General features: G+C 40.9%; 1 protein-coding gene across 2 annotated transcripts; it reads left to right on the top strand.

Moving 5' to 3' along the window:
* Window positions 1-247: 247 nt before the first annotated feature.
* On the top strand, window positions 248-15,515 carry LOC310872355 (dynamin-1-like protein). 2 transcript variants are annotated; one of them, XM_083784146.1, is made up of 17 exons: window positions 248-403; window positions 934-1,067; window positions 1,829-1,970; window positions 7,925-7,971; window positions 8,063-8,134; window positions 8,238-8,324; window positions 8,479-8,641; window positions 8,856-8,976; window positions 10,277-10,615; window positions 10,982-11,102; window positions 11,192-11,347; window positions 11,455-11,544; window positions 11,762-11,863; window positions 12,076-12,195; window positions 12,290-12,399; window positions 12,516-12,675; window positions 12,803-15,515. In XM_083784146.1, the coding sequence occupies exons 2-17, from the start codon at window positions 966-968 to the stop codon at window positions 12,857-12,859; spliced, it is 1,989 nt and encodes a 662-aa protein (XP_083640272.1). In that variant the 5' UTR covers window positions 248-403; window positions 934-965; the 3' UTR covers window positions 12,860-15,515. The 2 variants fall into 2 exon arrangements, 1 of the variants encoding a protein (XP_083640272.1); XR_014570373.1 differs by lacking the exon at window positions 12,803-15,515 and having other exon boundaries at window positions 12,080-12,195; window positions 12,516-12,545.
* Window positions 15,516-18,905: the final 3,390 nt, after the last annotated feature.

Raw genomic sequence — 18,905 nt, 5'->3', positions numbered from 1 at the left:
AAAAACAACTGCAAGGTTTTGTGTATTTCATGACCATGTTTACAAGTTAAATGTGATTTTCTTGTAAATTAAAGTAATTTTAAGATATAGATGGGTATTTTAATTGGTTTCTAGGGTGTGGAGGGACCAGTAGAGGGCGGGGTTAACACATTGACTGATGAATGTTTTCGCCAATCAAGAGTGAGCTCGTGATGATTCATATTTTATAACCAATCACGTTGATAGAAAATGTGAGCCCCACCTACTCAATGACACCGTAAACAATATTGGTGATGATATTCCTTGTTGCTGAATTTTGCTAAATTAATCGGGCAGCATATGAAAGGCTTGGAACCGGCTTGATTTAGTAAAAGCATGAAGTGACGGACCTGTTGGGTGTAAAGAAAATCTAAATGTTATACCGGTAAGGGCGAACGGCGACTGTTGGCCACCCTAGAGCTAAGCTAGTGTTAGCTACTCGTTAGCATCGTTCACTCAATTTTAAGAAATCGTTTCCTCTGCTGCGATTTAATTGTTGCATCCTCTGTAGACTTTATACATCTGCAAGGAGAGATTATAAGGATCAGTATGTGATGTTTGGTTTGTGCTACAATCCCAGTTTGTAAAGTTGCAGGATGCAATGTTTCGACTCCTGCCTTGACATGGTGTAACGACTGGCTACACACTATCTCTCATCAGGACCACTACATATTCGTATTAGATTACTCGTGCTCCGTCTTCCCAGGGCATGAACCACATTTAAATCGAATTATTTCAACAGATCAGTGGGTTAGGAATCGGATTATTTATTACCAGAACTTCCGCTTTTTCTCATTTGTGTTATGTTCCATAAAATACTATTTGCGATGCACATGCACCCCGTTGCAAATAGTTTATTATTTTATTCTTATCGTGTTTGTCTGAGAACTTGCTCTCTCCCTCTCTCATGCCAAGTTGTCAAGTCTGCACAACATTTTACTAGAAGAATGGAGACTCTAATTCCCATCATCAATCGTCTTCAGGAGGTTGTCCTTACCGTGGGGGCGGACGTCATTCAGCTCCCCCAAATAGTTGTGGTTGGATCACAGGTCAGTCTGACAGAATTAAATATAATGCAACGTGCAATGTGTATTTTAGATATTTAACCCTTACATTGTGCTGGTCATTTTTGACCCATTTTCAAGTTTAAATAGGTAAAAAGTACTTCTTTATTGGAACAAGGCTTCCTCAATGAAAATAAATCCCAAATTATCCAGAAAATGAATAATTTCTATCCAAATGGGAGTGATCTCTTACCCTCTTCAGGATGAATCTCTCTCTCTCTCTCTCACACACACACACACACACACACACACACACACACACACACACACACACACACACACACACACAGAGTGATTTTGATTGAAAACTGTTTCACAGTAGCCTATGTATAATGGGTACATTTCAAACGAAAGCACTGGTCAATACAAAAACTGCTACTTTGTGGATGAAACCATGATAAAGCACTAAGACTTGTTTACAACTGGGTCCACCATTTTCAATTAATCAGAACATTTAAAGACGTACAAATATACACTTATTTGAAAAAACAGGAAATCATCATATAAAGAAAGTAGAAAAGAAAAATGTAGCCTACAATATGGGGAAAAAGCGGTGGAGGGGGGGAACTCAGACTTTTATTTTATGGGGGCCAGTATATGGCATATTATGTGTTTTCAAATACCGGTATGTAATGTTTTGTTTACAGTTGTGGACATTACATCAGTTATTCACATGAGTGTGCTTCATTTCAAACATGTCAAATCTTGTTCTGAAACGTGTTCTCTGTATCTCTGTCTATTAACAGAGCAGTGGGAAAAGCTCAGTGTTGGAGAGCCTTGCAGGACGGGATTTCTTGCCAAGGGGAACAGGCATAGTCACAAGACAACCGCTTGTGTTGCAGCTGGTCAATGTGCCCCCTCTGCAGGACCGAAAGCAAATGGAAAATGGTATACTCTTTGTTATTGTTATTGTAGGAGCCATGAATTGGTTTATTATGTTTGGTCTATGAAATGAGTGGCTGTCACTGGTGATTAAGGTGATTGACGGGCATAGGGGCGGACCTGATTCATTCAATACCTCACCTAGTTCACCTGCATCACACACAGTGAGAGAGAGGGGGTGTGTGGGAAGCCGCACTTTTGTTGACCGCTTTATACCGCTTTATTTAGCTTTCTTTTATTTACGTTGATCGCTGTGGTTACTTTGCTTTATGTTTGAGCACCCTTTGAGCTATTTACTTTGCTTACCCCTTAAACGCATTGCTTTGGACCCAGTGAATTCCTTTTGTTTGTGGAGCGGAGCGCATCTGACAACCTGGCCCATCCCATCGCCTCTCAGCGACTTTAAGATTATTTTCTCACGTAGTTGCTTAACAGTTATCAAAATGTTTAGTCAATATATGAAATGGAAAGGGTAAAAAAAACAGCAAGAAAGAAAATCATAATAGTCCTTGGCCACCCATTCCCCCTGAGGTCTAAGCTACTAACCTTGATAGAGGATCAATCTAAAAGGCTTTTAAGTTTCACAGAGAGTGTTGTACACTACACACAGTATCTAGATGTTAGCATCCACCACAACCGAAAGAAGTGGGAGTGGGTGGCTTCCAGTGCGTAGTTGGTGCCCCACTTGGGCCACCCCTGTCAAAATGTACCAGTCTGGAAACCAGGCCACTTGTGCTTCTAGTATTGTGCAACAGTTTATATAGAGGATGTGGTGCAAGATGATTTTGCCATAGAACCTTTACGATCTTAACTGTAAATAAAATAAAGGGTGGAATGGAGCAAAAGTTTAACAGATACAGAGAGCTGAATAGATAATAATGAAAAATAAATAAAAATTCAATAATGTTGTATAATAAGACAAGAGATAATTAAAACAAATTGTTGCGACTTTAATAGGTCAATGTGAAGGCAATGTTTTCCAATTAGGATGGAATATGAAATATGGGACAGATCCGTCTTGATCACATGACTATAGAGATACTGCGTACCGATTTGCATGCTTTTTGGATAAAATGTGTTTTACAAAAGTCGGCCTCCTGATGCCAGTCAAAGGTTTTGCCTTGGCTTCCAGGGAGTGTGCGTGCAAATCAGATCGGTGCAGTGTTCTAGGTAAAAATACGAATCAGCCTTTTATAGTGCCACCATGAGGCTCATGTGAAAAAAAGTTCACGTAAATCGCATGTTACGTTCATAATTTGAGGCATTTTGGAATATGGAAAATCGGACAGATAGTTATGTGTTGCTCACATGACTATAGAGATACTGTGTACAGATTTGCGTGATGTATGGATAAAATCTGTAGGAGTCATTTTAATATGTGTTTTACAAAAGTCGGCCTCCTGATGCCAGTCAAAGGTTTTGCCTTGGCTTCCAGGGAGTGTGCGTGCAAATCAGATCGGTGCAGTGTTCTAGGTAAAAATACGAATCAGACTTTTATAGTGCCACCATGAGGCTCATGTGAAAAAAAGTTCACGTAAATCGCATGTTACGTTCATAATTTTAGGCATTTTGGAATATGGAAAATCGGACAGATAGTTATGTGTTGCTCACATGACTATAGAGATACTGTGTACAGATTTGCGTGATGTATGGATAAAATATGTAGGAGTAATAAAAGAAAAAGTGTTTTGCAAAAATCTGCCTCATGGTGGCGCTATAACGTTCTCGAAAATGTAAGTGTGGACACCAATATGAAGAAGGGACCAGATTTATGTGTACATTGTGAATTATTGCTGGACTATCAATCACCAGTTGACTTTAGATTGAATATCATCTTGGCAGCAGGGCTCGACGCTTAGCATTTTTCCAAGTAGCACGTGTGCGCCTAAGAAAAATCTAGTAGCACACAAAATATTTTAGGAGCATGATGAAAAATGATGTATTTTTAAGGGGCGCTAGCCCCTCCTATATACAGCCTTTGTCCCCACACATCTCAAAATGAGCCATTGACAATCAACAGAGAAATTACTTCAAAATTCTGCTAAATATGACAAATTAAACGCCATTGACATTTAAGGGAAAATGTCATATGTAAACGAGCAAATCAGCTAACCAATCACAGGCAACAGGCATTCTGATTGGCCAGTATGAGATGATATCTGATGATGTATGATGACAAGAGCGCCCCTCACTTAACATGGGTGTGATTTTTCTTTAATGATATGAGGTAGGGGTGGAAAATAATGTCAAAATATTATATCACTATCTTTTCAGCAATTATCACAAAATAGTGATATTCATCATGATATCATTGTTATGTTTGTTTTCATATAATCTATATAATCAATTTGTTTTATGCTAATACTTTGTAGGTAGATCGATAGTAGCTCTGTTCCATACCTCTAATACGTGCAACACATTAGAGCTTTGGACCAGAGCTAGATAGAATATGTTGCTCATGGATGGATAGACAGGCTATCCGTTTTTATCCTGCTGTTCTGTCATGTTAGTGTGACATTCAGACAGTGCAGAGGCTGCTCGATGGTGAATTAGTATTGTAACATTCTCCTTGGCTTTGACTGACTGACTGATATTAATACGGTAATCCAGCCAGTTCGGTCATTCGCATTATCATTTATGCTGGGCACACGCTTTTGTAAGCAAACGCTAAGCAAGGGTTGTTTTTGATAAACATCAATCCGTCCACTCCGTGTGTGTGTGCGCGCGTGCGTGCACGGCTGTACGCTGTTTCACCCGCGTTTGGTTAAAAGTAAGTTACGTTTGAACTTTGAACATTACAAACAAACTTTGCAAATAACGTTTCGGGGTCCAAGCAATTCCCTCTGAATCTGTGCTATCATGCTAATGCTACCCTGCTGAGTTCGCTCCGTCTTCGCTGCTGACAGTCAGCAAGCAGTGACAGGGAAGAGAACGGAGCAGCAACACAGTGAGGGGAGGGGCGGTGGGAGCAAAGGGGACAGATCTTCAAATGAACACCGCATTGAGCCTCGATACGTTGTTAGCTTGTAGCTCTGCTCTTTTTGGCGAACGACACCGCCGTTCAGAAATATAAATTTAGGTATAGAACTGCGACTATAGAATGTGCACTTGCTGTAGACAGAGACTTGTCTTTATCACGATTGAATGGTCAAACAGTGATATTTTTTGTCGCAAATGCGAGTACCTAGTCGCACTGTCGAGCCCTGCTTGGCAGTTTTCTTCACATTCACACAGTAAGTTGGTGAGCATCACACCAATCCACGCACTGTTCAATTTCAAATTGGTAAAGTGATGTATCATGTTGATCTATTCTACACTGCAAAATCCTTGGTTTAGATTTTTCGGTTTACGTTCTTTTATTGAAACACTCAGAATTTTACTATGTAATATGCTCAGAATCGCAGCTAGTGACATCTGAGAATTTCATAATGTAATTTCGGGGTGTTTTGCTTTAATTTCCATCCTCTGTTGCAGTTTGTAACATGAGTCTAAAGCGCATTAAGAGCTGGACTAAAATCAATGAAAAAGAAAGCTGCATATGCCTTAGTGTCCTCCAGGTGTCTCTCTCTCTATTATTTCTCAAGAATTGTATGTACAATAACCAGCATCAATGGATAATCATGGAAGCATATTAATTAATTAAGTGTCCTCACAATTCCCTTCCCTCCACTCCATACATACACTATACACTCAGGTAAACAAAAAATATATAACTTTACCTCTTATATTTTCCATAATCTACACTAAGCCTGTTTTAAAGTTGTCCACATGGGAACAGTGGCTCCAATGTGAATCTCAGACTTGATGTGGCCACCCTATGATGTCAGTCATCTATGATGTACAGTATTGGTTATTATGTATGACTCCACAGCCCCTGTTGACTTCCATTATAAAATACATTTTTAAGTTACTTATTTCAAAAAAATAAAAAATCTTGAAATGTTGCACTGATCGGTCCAGCCGTTTGGGATATTGGCTCTGGAGACACACAAACAGACTTTCTCATAGATAGACTCTCTCGGAGCCACATGGTAGTGGGTGACACTACTAACTGTATCACCAGTGCTGCTTAGAGTTAGACCCTTGGTGCTTTTCTTATAAAAAAGGTCAGGCAGGACTCCTGATCTTTTTTATTTGCAAACCGCCAAGGGTCTAACTAACTCGCCACCAATCTTTTTTTTATTATAAAGAATTGGGCATTATGGGTTCCATGAAAAGGGACAGCCACATACAGTATTTTGTTTCTCTGCCACTCTCCATACATGGATGGCAAGCAATTATGAAACAAAGGGACTGAACTTGGAAGTTGGAACTGTACCGAGTAAAGGGCAAATTAGAATATAGAAGATCTTTGAGGGAATACGAATGCACTAGCCTTTGTTTCAGAGCCCGCCATGACACTGGTGCCTCATTCTGGGCAGCGGTGGCCGAACGGTTTGCGGAGCAGTCTTGATATCGGAAGGTCGCTAGTTCGTATCCCCGGACCGGCACTTTAAAATTACCACCGCTGAAGTGCCCTTGAACAAGGCATTGAACCCCTACCATGAAATGTTCTATGAGCAGGGCCTGGCTGTAAACAAGTTCTTGAGCTTAGTCCAGTTACCCTGGGTAAACATAGTAACTTTCTTTCTTTCTTTCTTTTCTGAAGCCAGGTTAATAAGGGTCTAAGAGCGTATACTGTAGGCCCACTATAGTGTTTAAAATTTAGCAGAGACAAACCACCTCTCTCTCTCGCTGCATTATTAAAGAGCTTTAAATGCATGACTGACTATGAGCTTCTTAAAAGTTAGATGCAATTGTAATATGTAAGCTTATGTGCTTCACTCCGTTGATGCATACTTTTGTTTTAACTTATTTATTTTCAAATGCCAAATGCCACTGTTTATTTTGCACTCTTAATACTGTGTCTTAACCCAATCTGCCCCATCTGTTAACACAATCTGTGCCAGGAACGTCAGGTTACATTTTATAGCATATTTACAGCATATGCTACCTGTGCCAAGACGTAAAATTGCGTTATTAAAAAAAACAATGTTTCTTTCTTTTTTTTTTTTTTTTTCAGATAAAAAAAAGAAAAAACGTTTTTCTGACGTGCACAAGATGTGCACATGGATGCGCCCACGGTTATTTATTCTTTCAATTGTCCCCATATCTCTGGCAACTGCACTGCGTTTCTGTTTAATGTATTAATGCTTGTTTCATTTGCACATTGAATTTTCCTTGTTGAAAAGCACTATACAATTTGAACTGGCTTTGCTTTGCTTGAGTTAATGCATGACACTTGAGCATGTTTTCTAAAATTCTAACTCAGGGTGCCTGCATGTCCTGAATCATTTGATAATTTCCAGACATCGAAGGCTTCTATGGAGTTCAATTTAGAGTCTTAAATGTATTCTCTGAGCTCTAGAAATATTATTCTTGATACCCTGAATCCCTAGTTTGAAATCCACCTGATGGCAAGGTTTTTCATTTATTTTCACTGGTGAAATTGGTGGGTCTTACGTATATGTCTAATTCTAGCCACTGGTATTAAATGACTTCAATTTAACTTACTGAAACATGCCAGTCACCCTGGTTACTCATGCATGTCATATTACTGCTTGAACTGGATGCTACTGCACTCTGCCAGGATACTTTCTATACTAACATTCTGTCTTCCTCTTCCACTTTTCAGGAAGTGGGGTAACGCAAAACACCCAACACAGCTACCCAGGTCTCTGTTTACAAGTAGATAATCAGCTTTTACTTTGTCTAATTACCAGTTGATATAATATGACATGGCGACATTGTGCAATGCCGCCATGTTTAAATTCACTGACGAGATTATCTGTCTTAAATTATTCAAAGAATGTTCTTTTTCATTTTACTTTCTTTATCCCCCTAAACCTAACCCATAATGTTTGCCATTTCCATATATCTCTTCACAAAAATCATTCATACTTATTATTCCATTTCCGCAGGCATAAAGGCTGATGAATGGGGTACATTCCTGCACTGCAAGAACCAGGTAGATTTGTCAATTTCAATGACATTCATTAACTGCGTCTTGTGTGAAGCTCTTAGTTCATGAGTCATTCATGCATTTTTCTGTTTGAAAGATCTTCACAGACTTTCTGGAAATCCGTAAGGAAATTGAAGCAGAGACTGAGCGCTGTTCAGGTGACAACAAGGTCAGTGTTAAGTGTTCATGCTACCTGGCCAGCTTGTTTTTCTCAGTTCCTGTCAAGTTATATTTTAAGATTCATATCTTTGCCCTTTTTTTATACCTTCCAGGGAATCAGTCCAGAGCCTATTTATTTGAAGATTTTCTCTCCCAAAGTCCTGAATCTGACACTTGTTGATTTACCTGGGATCACTAAGGTGAGCCAATGTTGCTAATTGTGTTTGTGTTAAAATTGAATGTAAAATTGCCAAATGAGATGGCATTGTCAAAGAATCTCACTCATCGTTTACACAACCAATTATTGACATGAATGCAAGTTTTTAATACTAATGTGAATCTTTGTCACTGTAGGTTCCAGTTGGGGACCAGCCAGAAGATATTGAAACTCAAGTTCAAGAGATGATCATGTCCTTCATCTCTAATCCCAATTCTCTCATTCTCGCCGTGTCCCCTGCCAACTCTGACTTGGCCACTTCTGACGCACTCAAACTGGCTCGTGAGGTTGACCAAGATGGTAAGTAAGCCATTATGTACAGTATATTGGCCCACCTTCCTCTTTCATCTACTCCCCCAACACTGCTAAGAGCCAAGGCACCCTACAGCCTACAAATGCCTCCAAGCTGGTGTTGTTTGTCTGGCATGACATCAATATACTTGTTTATCAGAACAATCTAATGTGTTTGTCCAGTTCTGGAGATGATCACATACTGTGTCTGTGTCTTTCTCAGGCCGCAGGACACTGCTGGTGGTCACTAAGCTGGACCTGATGGATGCCGGAACGGACGCTCTAGAGGTTCTTCTGGGTCGGGTTATCCCCGTTAGACTTGGGATTATCGGTGTAGTTAACAGGTTTGTTTTGAATGTAAGAGCTGGAAAGAATGAGCTTGGTTTGGTTCATTCTGCAGTTATAATGAGCATGTTTTGCTGGTTGCTGTCATTTGTCGTTACGGCTGCAGAATAAACTAGAAACGTGTACAGGTCTCCGCCAGGCCAGGTTGCCTACCCAGGGCCTACCCTACTCCTGCTAGCTTTGGAAGCCAATCTTAGCCAATCAGGATGGAACATGAAAAATCTGACACACCTGTCTTGTTCACATGACTATAGAGATAATGTGTAACGTGTACCGATTTGTGCGATGTTTATAGAGATAATGTGTAACGTGTACCGATTGGTGCGATGTTTGGACAAATTTTGACAGTGTCACTCACCAGACCAGACCACCGCCAGCATACAGTCCCTGGGTTGATTTAGGGGCTAGAGCCAAGCTAACAAAATGGGTCACTCCTACAAACTTTGGAAGCCAATCTTAGCCAATCAGGATGGAATATGAAACATCAGTTTTTTTTTCTCCAAAAATCGTCCTCCTGGTAGTGCTAGAACAGTCCCATGTGAAAGAAAGCCTCCAGGGAATGCGCCCGCGTGCACACACACACACACACACATATACACACACACACATGGTTGGACGGACATGGGCGAAAACATTGTCAGCCTGGCGGATTTGTTTGCTTGCTTGTCTATTTATTTGTGCTTATTTTTGCCTACTGTTCTTGCATTTCTTTTTTTCCCCACACCTGTTATTTTCACATTGAGTGACCCCAGCCACAGTTTGTGTTGTAATAATGGTACACCAGTTTCACAATGTGTGATGTAGTGAATCTTATTTTTTTTCCCTGCAGTTTTTTGGCATGCTTTTCAGACAAATTGAATGTGTTCTGTTTTTTGCAGTGGTGCTCAGGGCAATTATCATAAACTCGATCAGTTTATTAATTTCTTTCAGTAAGGTGAAATTGCTGAAAACCACACAACTTTCACACTATTTTCAAAGTAGTTCTAAGAGCTTGACATCTAATTCAATTGACGCATCAATTCAAACACTATAGTAGCACAGTGGAAAACTGTGTGCATGAGGGGGAGGAGGGTCAACATCTCATCTGTTTCCTCCTACACAACGTACCATACTTTCAGAAATAGAGCATCTCTTAACTGGCCCTAAAGGTGCATGTGCATATTAGAATTCTGTGCCATGCTGGAGCTATCTCAATAAATATACCCCAATTACACCTGCTGTGCTCCTAGGTGGACTGCCTTATCTCAGTTGCTCTCTTTTTCACGCTTCTCTGTTTCCCTCTCCTGGTAATCTCACCAGGAGTCAGCATGACATCAACACCCAGAAGAGCCTGGAGGACTCGTCAAGGGATGAGCAAGCTTTTCTGCAGCGTCACTATCCCTCTCTGGCCTCCCGCTGCGGTTCACGCTATATGGCCAAAACGCTCAGCAGGCTGCTCATGCACCACATTCGTGACTGCCTGCCAGAGCTGAAGACCCGTGTGACCATGCTGACTTCTCAGTACCAGGCCCAGCTGAATGGCTATGGCCAGCCTGTCGAGGACCACAGCGCTACCCTGCTTCAAATTGTCACTAAGTTTGCCAGTGATTACTGCCACACCATAGAGGGAACAGCCAGATACATCCAGACCTCAGAGCTGTGAGTCACAACAGTACCTTTCAATGCTGTGTGCAGTCATTATTCAATCTTCAGTTCAAATCTATATACAGTGTATTTACTTTTTCAATGCATAAGGAAGGAGAGTTGACAAGACTAGGCATATCCCCTTTTTTGTTTTGTTCTTTTTTGTGTTTAATTGTGTTATAATTATAAATGTAATCATTATGTTGTGGCATTTAGTGCCGCGACACTCATTTCCATTAATTCTTGTAAATATATTGAGTGCAAATATTATCTCTTTTTGGTTGACTGCATGTAATTTCAGCTTTATTGACATTGTTGACACGCAGCATTTCACCCCCAAAGATCTGTGTTAAACCCTCGGCTGAATCTGTCCTTCCACAGCTGTGGGGGGGCCCGGATATGCTACATATTCCATGAGACCTTTGGCCGCACACTGCAGTCCATCGACCCCCTGGGTGGCTTAACCGATCTCGACGTCTTGACTGCCATCCGTAATGCCACAGTAAGTACTAGCTCTCATTCTTTATGTTTGCATAAAAATAACACATTTGCCAGTGTGTGGGGTACAGCTGGTGCATTATCGCTCCACAGGGTCCGCGCCCAGCACTCTTTGTGCCAGAGATTTCATTTGAGCTGTTGGTGAAGAGGCAGATCAAACGGCTGGAGGAGCCCAGTCTGCGCTGTGTGGAGTTGGTGCACGAGGAGCTTCAGCGAATCATCCAACACTGCTCTTCTTACAGCACGCAGGTTTGTGTAGAAGCATCAACATCAATATTATTGATTAATTTCATTTCTAATTACAGTAAACCACATACATATATGCTGTATATTTATATATGCTTGTGTTTTACCAGGAGCTCCTGCGTTTCCCAAAGCTTCACGACTCTATTGTTGAGGTGGTGACTGGATTACTGAGGAAGCGCCTGCCAGTTACCAATGAAATGGTGATTAAACACAGATGTATTAAGTAATTAATTGATGAATGATTTTTAGCCTTAGGTCTAGTCCTTAGATCCCTGCCGTTAGTGGGGTTAAAATCAAATCATCAAATTGGCCCTTTACGTTTGGTCCTCAAGCTAATGTCTTGTTTTTGTAGTTCAGGTTTTGATGTGTCTTTTGGACACAGAGTTAAAATGTGTTTTATTCAACACTTGTCCCCAGGTCCACAATTTAGTTGCAATAGAGCTTGCTTACATCAATACAAAGCATCCAGACTTTACTGACGCAGCGCAGGTCTCTGCATCTGTCAACAGTCAACAACAGGTAGTTATTGCTTTCTTCCGGGTAAGGAAATGGGTAACTGATGCATGCCCATATGTTAAAAAGAGCACATCTCATTCCGCAGTGCTTCTGTTCCCATCTATAATGTTCATACAACCAAGTGTTAGTGATCCCTTTGAAATATATTATTTCATTTCCAGACTCAAGCTAAATTGCTTTGACTTGCCGACTTCCTCTTTTCTCCTCTCCGTCAGGCAGAGTGTCTTGATGGAGGTAAACGCTGGAAGAATGAAAAGACTGCAGAGGAGAAATCTCCAGCTGCTGCGGGTTTTGGCAGTCCCAGCAAAGGCCATGCCATTAACCTTCTAGACACAGTGAGTAGTGGGATTAACAGTGAATTTAAGCACTTAGTAGTAGTGAAATCATCGCACACCCCTGACATTGGCCTTCTTACACCCTCTTTGCAAGGCAGTGCCCATATCTCGCAGGCTGAGCACCAGGGAGCAGAGGGACTGTGAGGTCATCCAGCGCCTCATCAAGAGCTACTTCCTCATCGTCCGCCAAAGCATCCAGGACAGGTCAGCTGAAACAAGTCTACAAATTGTCTAACCATTTGCCAGTTACTGTAGCTACTGTAACTCTGTGCTATGCGTCTCAATGTCTTAATGGCCATTGTTGTTCCTTACCTCTACAGTGTACCCAAGACAGTGATGCACTTCCTGGTGAACTTTGTGAAGGAACGCCTGCAGAGTGAGCTGGTGGGTCAGCTGTACAAGCAGCCTCTGCTGCAGGATCTGCTTATTGAGTCACAGGACACAGCACAACAGCGCACTGAAGTCGCCCATATGCTCGAGGTAATAATGATGGCAGCTGCTTTTATTTCCCGAGTAGGCTTACTGCATCAGGAGATGCTCCTTTAGATGCCCTCTTAATAACCAGCACTTATCTCTTCCCCTCCCTCCATTCTCTCTTGTTTCACAGGCATTACAAAAAGCCAACAACATAATCTCTGAGATCAGGGAGACCCATCTGTGGTAGCCAGAGAAAAGTAACCGTTCTCCTGTCATAGGATGTCTTTGAGAGTGTGTAAGTCTAGAATGGGTGTGCATTGAGGGGTGAGGCCAGTATGCCTGCAGACTAGTGACCATAACATGTGCATGTGTCCATGTGCATTCCTGACAGTTGTTGCCCTGTACCAGGGCCACTGACTGTGTAATGTCTCACTGCTTTAAAACGGTACAGCAATGGAGACCAGCAACACTCATGCACAGGATAGGGCATTTTCAGCATTGGCTTTGCTGAAATATTAACAAAGATTATCTGCATCTTTGAAAAGAAAGGTTTATCTCTCTGCCTCAGCCATAACAGACAGGACACAGTGTGTCTCGGGAGCAGAACAAGTAGCAGTAAGGAGGAAGAGCACTGCAGTTAAAGCCTTTTTATTGCAGGTGCTGACAAGCGTTTCAATGATATTACATCTTCATCATAGTCTTGACTCAGATGAAATGTATTATCATCAAAATCTTAATCTGCACCTGCATCATAACGGCTTCAACTGTCTGTGTGCTCCAGTACTCCTCATTCGATGATATTTCGTGTTCATCAGCCTTAACCCATTTTGGGCGGGAACCCCTTTTGGTGTTTTAAACATTATTACGTTATAATTTAGCTATTGAAAAATAGCAGATCTACAAGCTCATAGCGTGCCACCGAGTGGCACGCTACGAGCTTGTAGGTCTGCTATTTTTGAAAAATCAGAAAACTGGGTTAAAGACTCTGAAGATGTAATACCGTTGAAATTTTAATGCCAGAATATATACTTGCCATGTCCATGTAGGCGTGGGGGTCTGTAGACGGCGGTCACACGATTGTGATTATACTACAATTTGTGCCTGCAGATGCGCAGGCGTTCAAGGGCAAGAGCAGCACTCGGTACAAGGCACAATCTAATGACCTATTTCGAGAAGAGGTCATAGTTTATCATATTTCTGTGTATTCTTGTTACTCTCAAAATAACTCATATGCTAAACCAACAACATATTAGATAGAAGAGTATTTTACATACTTTGTTTAAAACAGTCCTAGCTGAGTGTGTACCTTTGTTTGACACAATGTTTGTTAGGCTTTAAGATTGTTTGCTGGATAACTGGGGGGGGGGGGGGGGAGTGTGTGCGTGTGAGTGTGTGGAGACTAGTAGTAGTTTTATGTTCCACTTGACTAAGTTTGCATCTGTAGGATTTACCTCAGATATCAATGAGTTAACGCAATCCAGTGCTGAAATTATTTTAGAGTGGCTGTTTTCAGTTAGTTGTGTAGACTTTTACATCAGTTTGCATAACAGTGTGTCTGCATGGCAAGAAAAAGCTAGTGAAAATCCAATTGACTGCAATATTATAACACAGAATGAAGACACAGACTGGCTGCAGCCAACACAGGATCTGTACCATGGAATGAATGTCTTTCCATTTCTAGAGCTGTATGTCAGGTTTTTCGTTAATGCAATCATTCCATGGGTATATATATATACTGTATACACAAGAGAGGTAACCAAAAGTTTACCGCACAACACAGCTCACTAGAATAGTGAGCTGTGTTTCTCAGGAGGCTCTTTCATGTGTATTTGGATAGCTATGTATATACTGTATATAGATATATAAATAATATGCCTGCCTCAGCAACAAGAGGTTACTACAACACTCCGACAGACTGGATTAGTTACAAATAGAGTGCATATCCACATAGTACTGGTTGTGAACTCAACACGTTGTGTAGCTATCCTCTGAACTAACCCCAATTAAAGCTGTACTGCACCTTAGGCAGAGACAGAATACCTCCCCTCAAAACCCCCACCTCATCACCCAGCTACTACTGCATGCAGTTGGTTCCATTTCCACTTATGCTGTAGCTGATTTTGTGAACTTTGTACAACTTTCTCATAACTTCAATAGGCTGTGACCATTAATCTCCGAGCTATATATATATATATATATATATATATATATATATATATATATATATATTCATTCCAAAACCTTTCCCACGTGCCGTAGGTGTTCATAATTGTGAAATTGTTCTCGTAGCCAAAAGTGTAAAAGAAATGCGAAACATTTCCAAATCAAGGAAGACATGCCTTAATGGGACCATCCACAGTCATTCTGGCTTCTATGTGATCAGGGATAGTAAAGAGTGTAGTCTATCCTTCTGAGAGTTCTGCATGGGTTTGTATGTGTACACTGTACAGTATGGGGAGCGTATCTACGTTCCCTCAGCCCCTATGTTTTGTCAAAACATACACTTCATAATTATGTCTTGATGATGAATAAATTACATAAGACCACAATGGAAACAAGCCCCCAGGGGGTTTTGTGTTGTCCTAGCATAGCTTGTTAAATTGTACTTGTCGGACTGTTTGCAACATGTTAATAAATTATAACCCCTTCCCTTAACCCTAAATCGCATCCCATGTTTAATAAGCTGAAGTGGGACTAAGGGAACATAGGCATGGCCTCACGGTTTGCATGTGTGTATGAATGAAAGTGTTTTAGTTGGTTATATTTTGTATTATTTAAATGTACTTGTTAAGTTGTTATCATATCTGTCAAACTGCCTGGAAGTTCTTGCCTGCCAATGTGTGTGACATGTTTACTGAATGAGGTCTGTCGGTGTGAGAGGTAGGCTACTCATTAAACTTGAACTAAGGACTCTTTGTGTGTTTCTTTATACGCTATACACTAACTACAGCAATTGCTCACTATGATAAGATCTATTGAATCATTCATGATCCAGCTACACAGCCACTGCATGTGACTCGACTCACTCTATTTCCCCATATTGATCCCAAGGGGCTGAAATAGTCTGTTAGTCAGATGAGACTGTCACAGACGCCCCAACGGGATGAAGACAAAGTGTGCTGCAGAGTGCCGAGACAGATTGACTTGCAGTGACACTGGCACCACAGCCTCCAACCCCATTTTATTTATTTGCCTTGGTCACTGCCTGTCAGTGCCACTGAGCTTTAGAACCATAGGAAATGTACTGTAGATGCCAGATTGTTCTCTGATGTGCCCATTTGGATGATAGACTGGTCATTTCTGTGTTTGCATGTACTGAGGGGATGCAAGCTTGAGTAAAGATGGAGATGTGAGGGGATAGTTTTAATAGGATATGACTGAGTGTAACTGGAGGGCAATAGCATCACACAGGGGGAGTCATTAATGTTAGATGAGAAAGAGGCAGGATTATTATTCTAAACATGGTTTATGGTAAAACAGAACTAGAGGCATTGCTTCAGGTAAAACAACTAGCACATGAAAGCAAACATGACAAAACTCATACCAATTACATTCTTTCTGTATAAATACACATGGCACCATATCATTTAATAATTCACAAAAATGTAATGCTCATTCACTTTAGTGCAGTGCAAGGTCAAAAAGAAAAAAGTCAGCACAATTGAATAGCTTGCTGCTACACTTACACTGTGCAACACAAATTCTTCAACCACATTGTGTGTATTTCGCAGAGCAAACGTGTTGGAGCAGCAAGATGTGTGGACCTTTTTTTGCCATTATTTGTGTTTATGGTAAATGTTTATATTATGTTCATATAATTTATTCAGATGGAGATAAGCATTTTAATTAGGTTCGGCCTGAAATATACTTCTGCTCCAGGTGATTCCTCTAAATTGCTTGCACTTTTTCTCCTACTGTAGCCAGTTATTTTGATTACCCTCATATAACAATCCCCCTCCCAGCTGAGACTAGACAAGACTATACCAATTCTAATGTGAGAGGGGAGCTCTGCTGCCTGTCTCATGACACAATGCTTCATATTGCCCAAATCAAATCAAGTGACTGCAGGTAAAACCACCCCTGCCCGCTTTTTAGGTCCCTTTAAAGAGTATTCAAGCTTCACTGTCCATCCACCCGTGGTTTGTGACGATTTAGACACAGCCACCCCCACCATCTTTCCTTTAGTGAGCCAGTCAGGAGACAAGGCTGAACAAAGCCATGAGAGAGGAGCTGCTGAGGGAGTGAAAGAACTGACTCTCACTGACACTGTCGCCTGGACAACCGGGTAGAGACCAGGAAGGGAAACAGGAAAGAAGGACCAGAAATCATAAAGGAGTAGAAAACAACACATCACTAACCACTGAGACTAGACTAGAGGATTTCAACCGAGTGAGGAAAAGGAGGGTATTTCTTCCTCCAGTCGTTTCTTGTGTAGTTTACATCTTTCTGTTACATCCCTTGGTGAGTTAGAAACTATGTTAGTAAATCATAAATAAAACAAACCTTTTTATTCAGGTCACAAGAATGTACATATAAAGATGAAATTGCAGAGCACAAGTTCACCTCAGAAGAGGACAACCTAGGCCTGAACATTTAACCTGTAATCATCTCAACTCATCAGGTCCAGGTAAGACTGTTGTTCACGGCTCACTGTTGTTTGAGCACATTTAGACAGGCATCGGCTAGTATCATGATCAGATCACTGTAGATCAGATATTCAATTAATGCTTGAGTAATTTGCTTAATTTATATTAACTCGCATCTATAAAAACATATGAAGAAAGACAAAGGTTTATTACATCAGTGAATCTATACGTGTAGGGCAGGCATAATAAAGAGTTGGTGCACTGCACTGTGGATGATAACACATGTTCAGTAGATAAGCTTTAGGATGAATGATTGAATGTGTCTGTGCAGGCATGTGCATTTTTTTGTGTAAATATAACTAACATTTATGTTCAATATAATACCTAATTTTACAGTAGTAATTATTATAGTCAACTATTATACTACAGAATTCTAGCAATTCACTGACATGTATGTTCAACACAATGTAAAATATTATTATAGCCTTCTAATATAACATTACACTACGGCACAGTAGGTTTTTGGGATGCTTCACAACTAGTGTGGGGACCTTTTATTTAGATTTTTTTACTGTGGTAGTGCACGCATCACTGTTAACAAGCCCAACACTTACATTATCATAGGGGTAATGGGTCATATCGGGGACCAAGAACCTCAAAACCGAGTGACTGGGTGTGAAAAATTGAGGCATCACTTCCAGTAGACATTACAGCTCAGAACTCATACATAAGCATTAACCACTGTGCTGAATATCTAAAGAGCATCCCTTTAAACAAGGGGGTATGCTTATGTACACCAGGCTGAATGTGTGGGGCAAGATATCCAATTGGATGAGATGGAGGGAAGATGAAAAAAAGAGGGAGGGGTGGGTGAGATGGTGTGGGCTATTTTTAGCTGTTGTCAGTAAAGAAGGTTACAAATCACCCACCTTTTGTAGGTACACACACGCACACGCGCGCACACACACACACACACACACACACACACACTGTGTGTGTGACACACACACACACACACACACACACAGGAGGAGCAGCAGTGAAAACAAGATGTAATGAAAAAAGGTGAAAGACAGAGACAGCCAGAGGAAAAGTGAGAGATGGGTGTACACAGTATGACTGGAAGTTGAGTTTTAGGCGTTCAGACTCCTCACAGAATGCACAGGGAGTCTGAATGGCACAGGAACACACAGTACATTCTAGCATGACACAACCAGGGATAGTCTCTTGAGACAGACTGTTTTTCCTTTGTTTTGCCAATGGGTTCCCAGATTGTTGTTTTGTTAAATACAGTTTAGCCATTTATTTTTATTTCAATGGTATTAAATGATGTGTATTCAGGCTTTGTAATCCAAAATTCCAAACAACCTATGCCAGGTGATTTCCATGTGCCCTCTGGCCCTCTGGGTGTCAATTAGTGAGAGTATTGTTTGACTGGTTTGACTATTTGAATACATTCAGACCTGCAAGGTTATGCACCAGATGAAGCACGCAACAAAGGCCATATTCACCTAATTGGGTGAAAATACAAGTCTGTTTTTTTGCTTCTAAGCAATTAATATTTAATAGAAAGCGAGAAAGGGAAAAGAAAACCAGGAGAATGTCTTAGCGCCAACCCCATCCAATGAATGTGGCTAACACTTTTAGGCTAGTCATGATAACTAGCTATAGCTCACTTTTAAGGATGACAAAATCATTCTGACTGAA

Source organism: Protomyctophum parallelum (genome assembly GCF_964188405.1).
Source record: "Protomyctophum parallelum genome assembly, chromosome: 15".
NCBI lineage: Eukaryota > Metazoa > Chordata > Actinopteri > Myctophiformes > Myctophidae > Protomyctophum > Protomyctophum parallelum.
This window is presented reverse-complemented; position numbering and strand designations above follow the sequence as displayed.

Excerpts from the sequence above, each read along its gene's own strand:
- LOC310872355 (XM_083784146.1), top strand. The coding sequence starts at position 966 with ATGGAGACTCTAATTCCCATCATCAATCGTCTTCAGGAGGTTGTCCTT. Across the intron at positions 1,971-7,924 it reads CCGAAAGCAAATGGAAAATG|GCATAAAGGCTGATGAATGG; the intron begins GTATACTCTTTG and ends CCATTTCCGCAG. Across the intron at positions 8,325-8,478 it reads ATTTACCTGGGATCACTAAG|GTTCCAGTTGGGGACCAGCC; the intron begins GTGAGCCAATGT and ends TTGTCACTGTAG.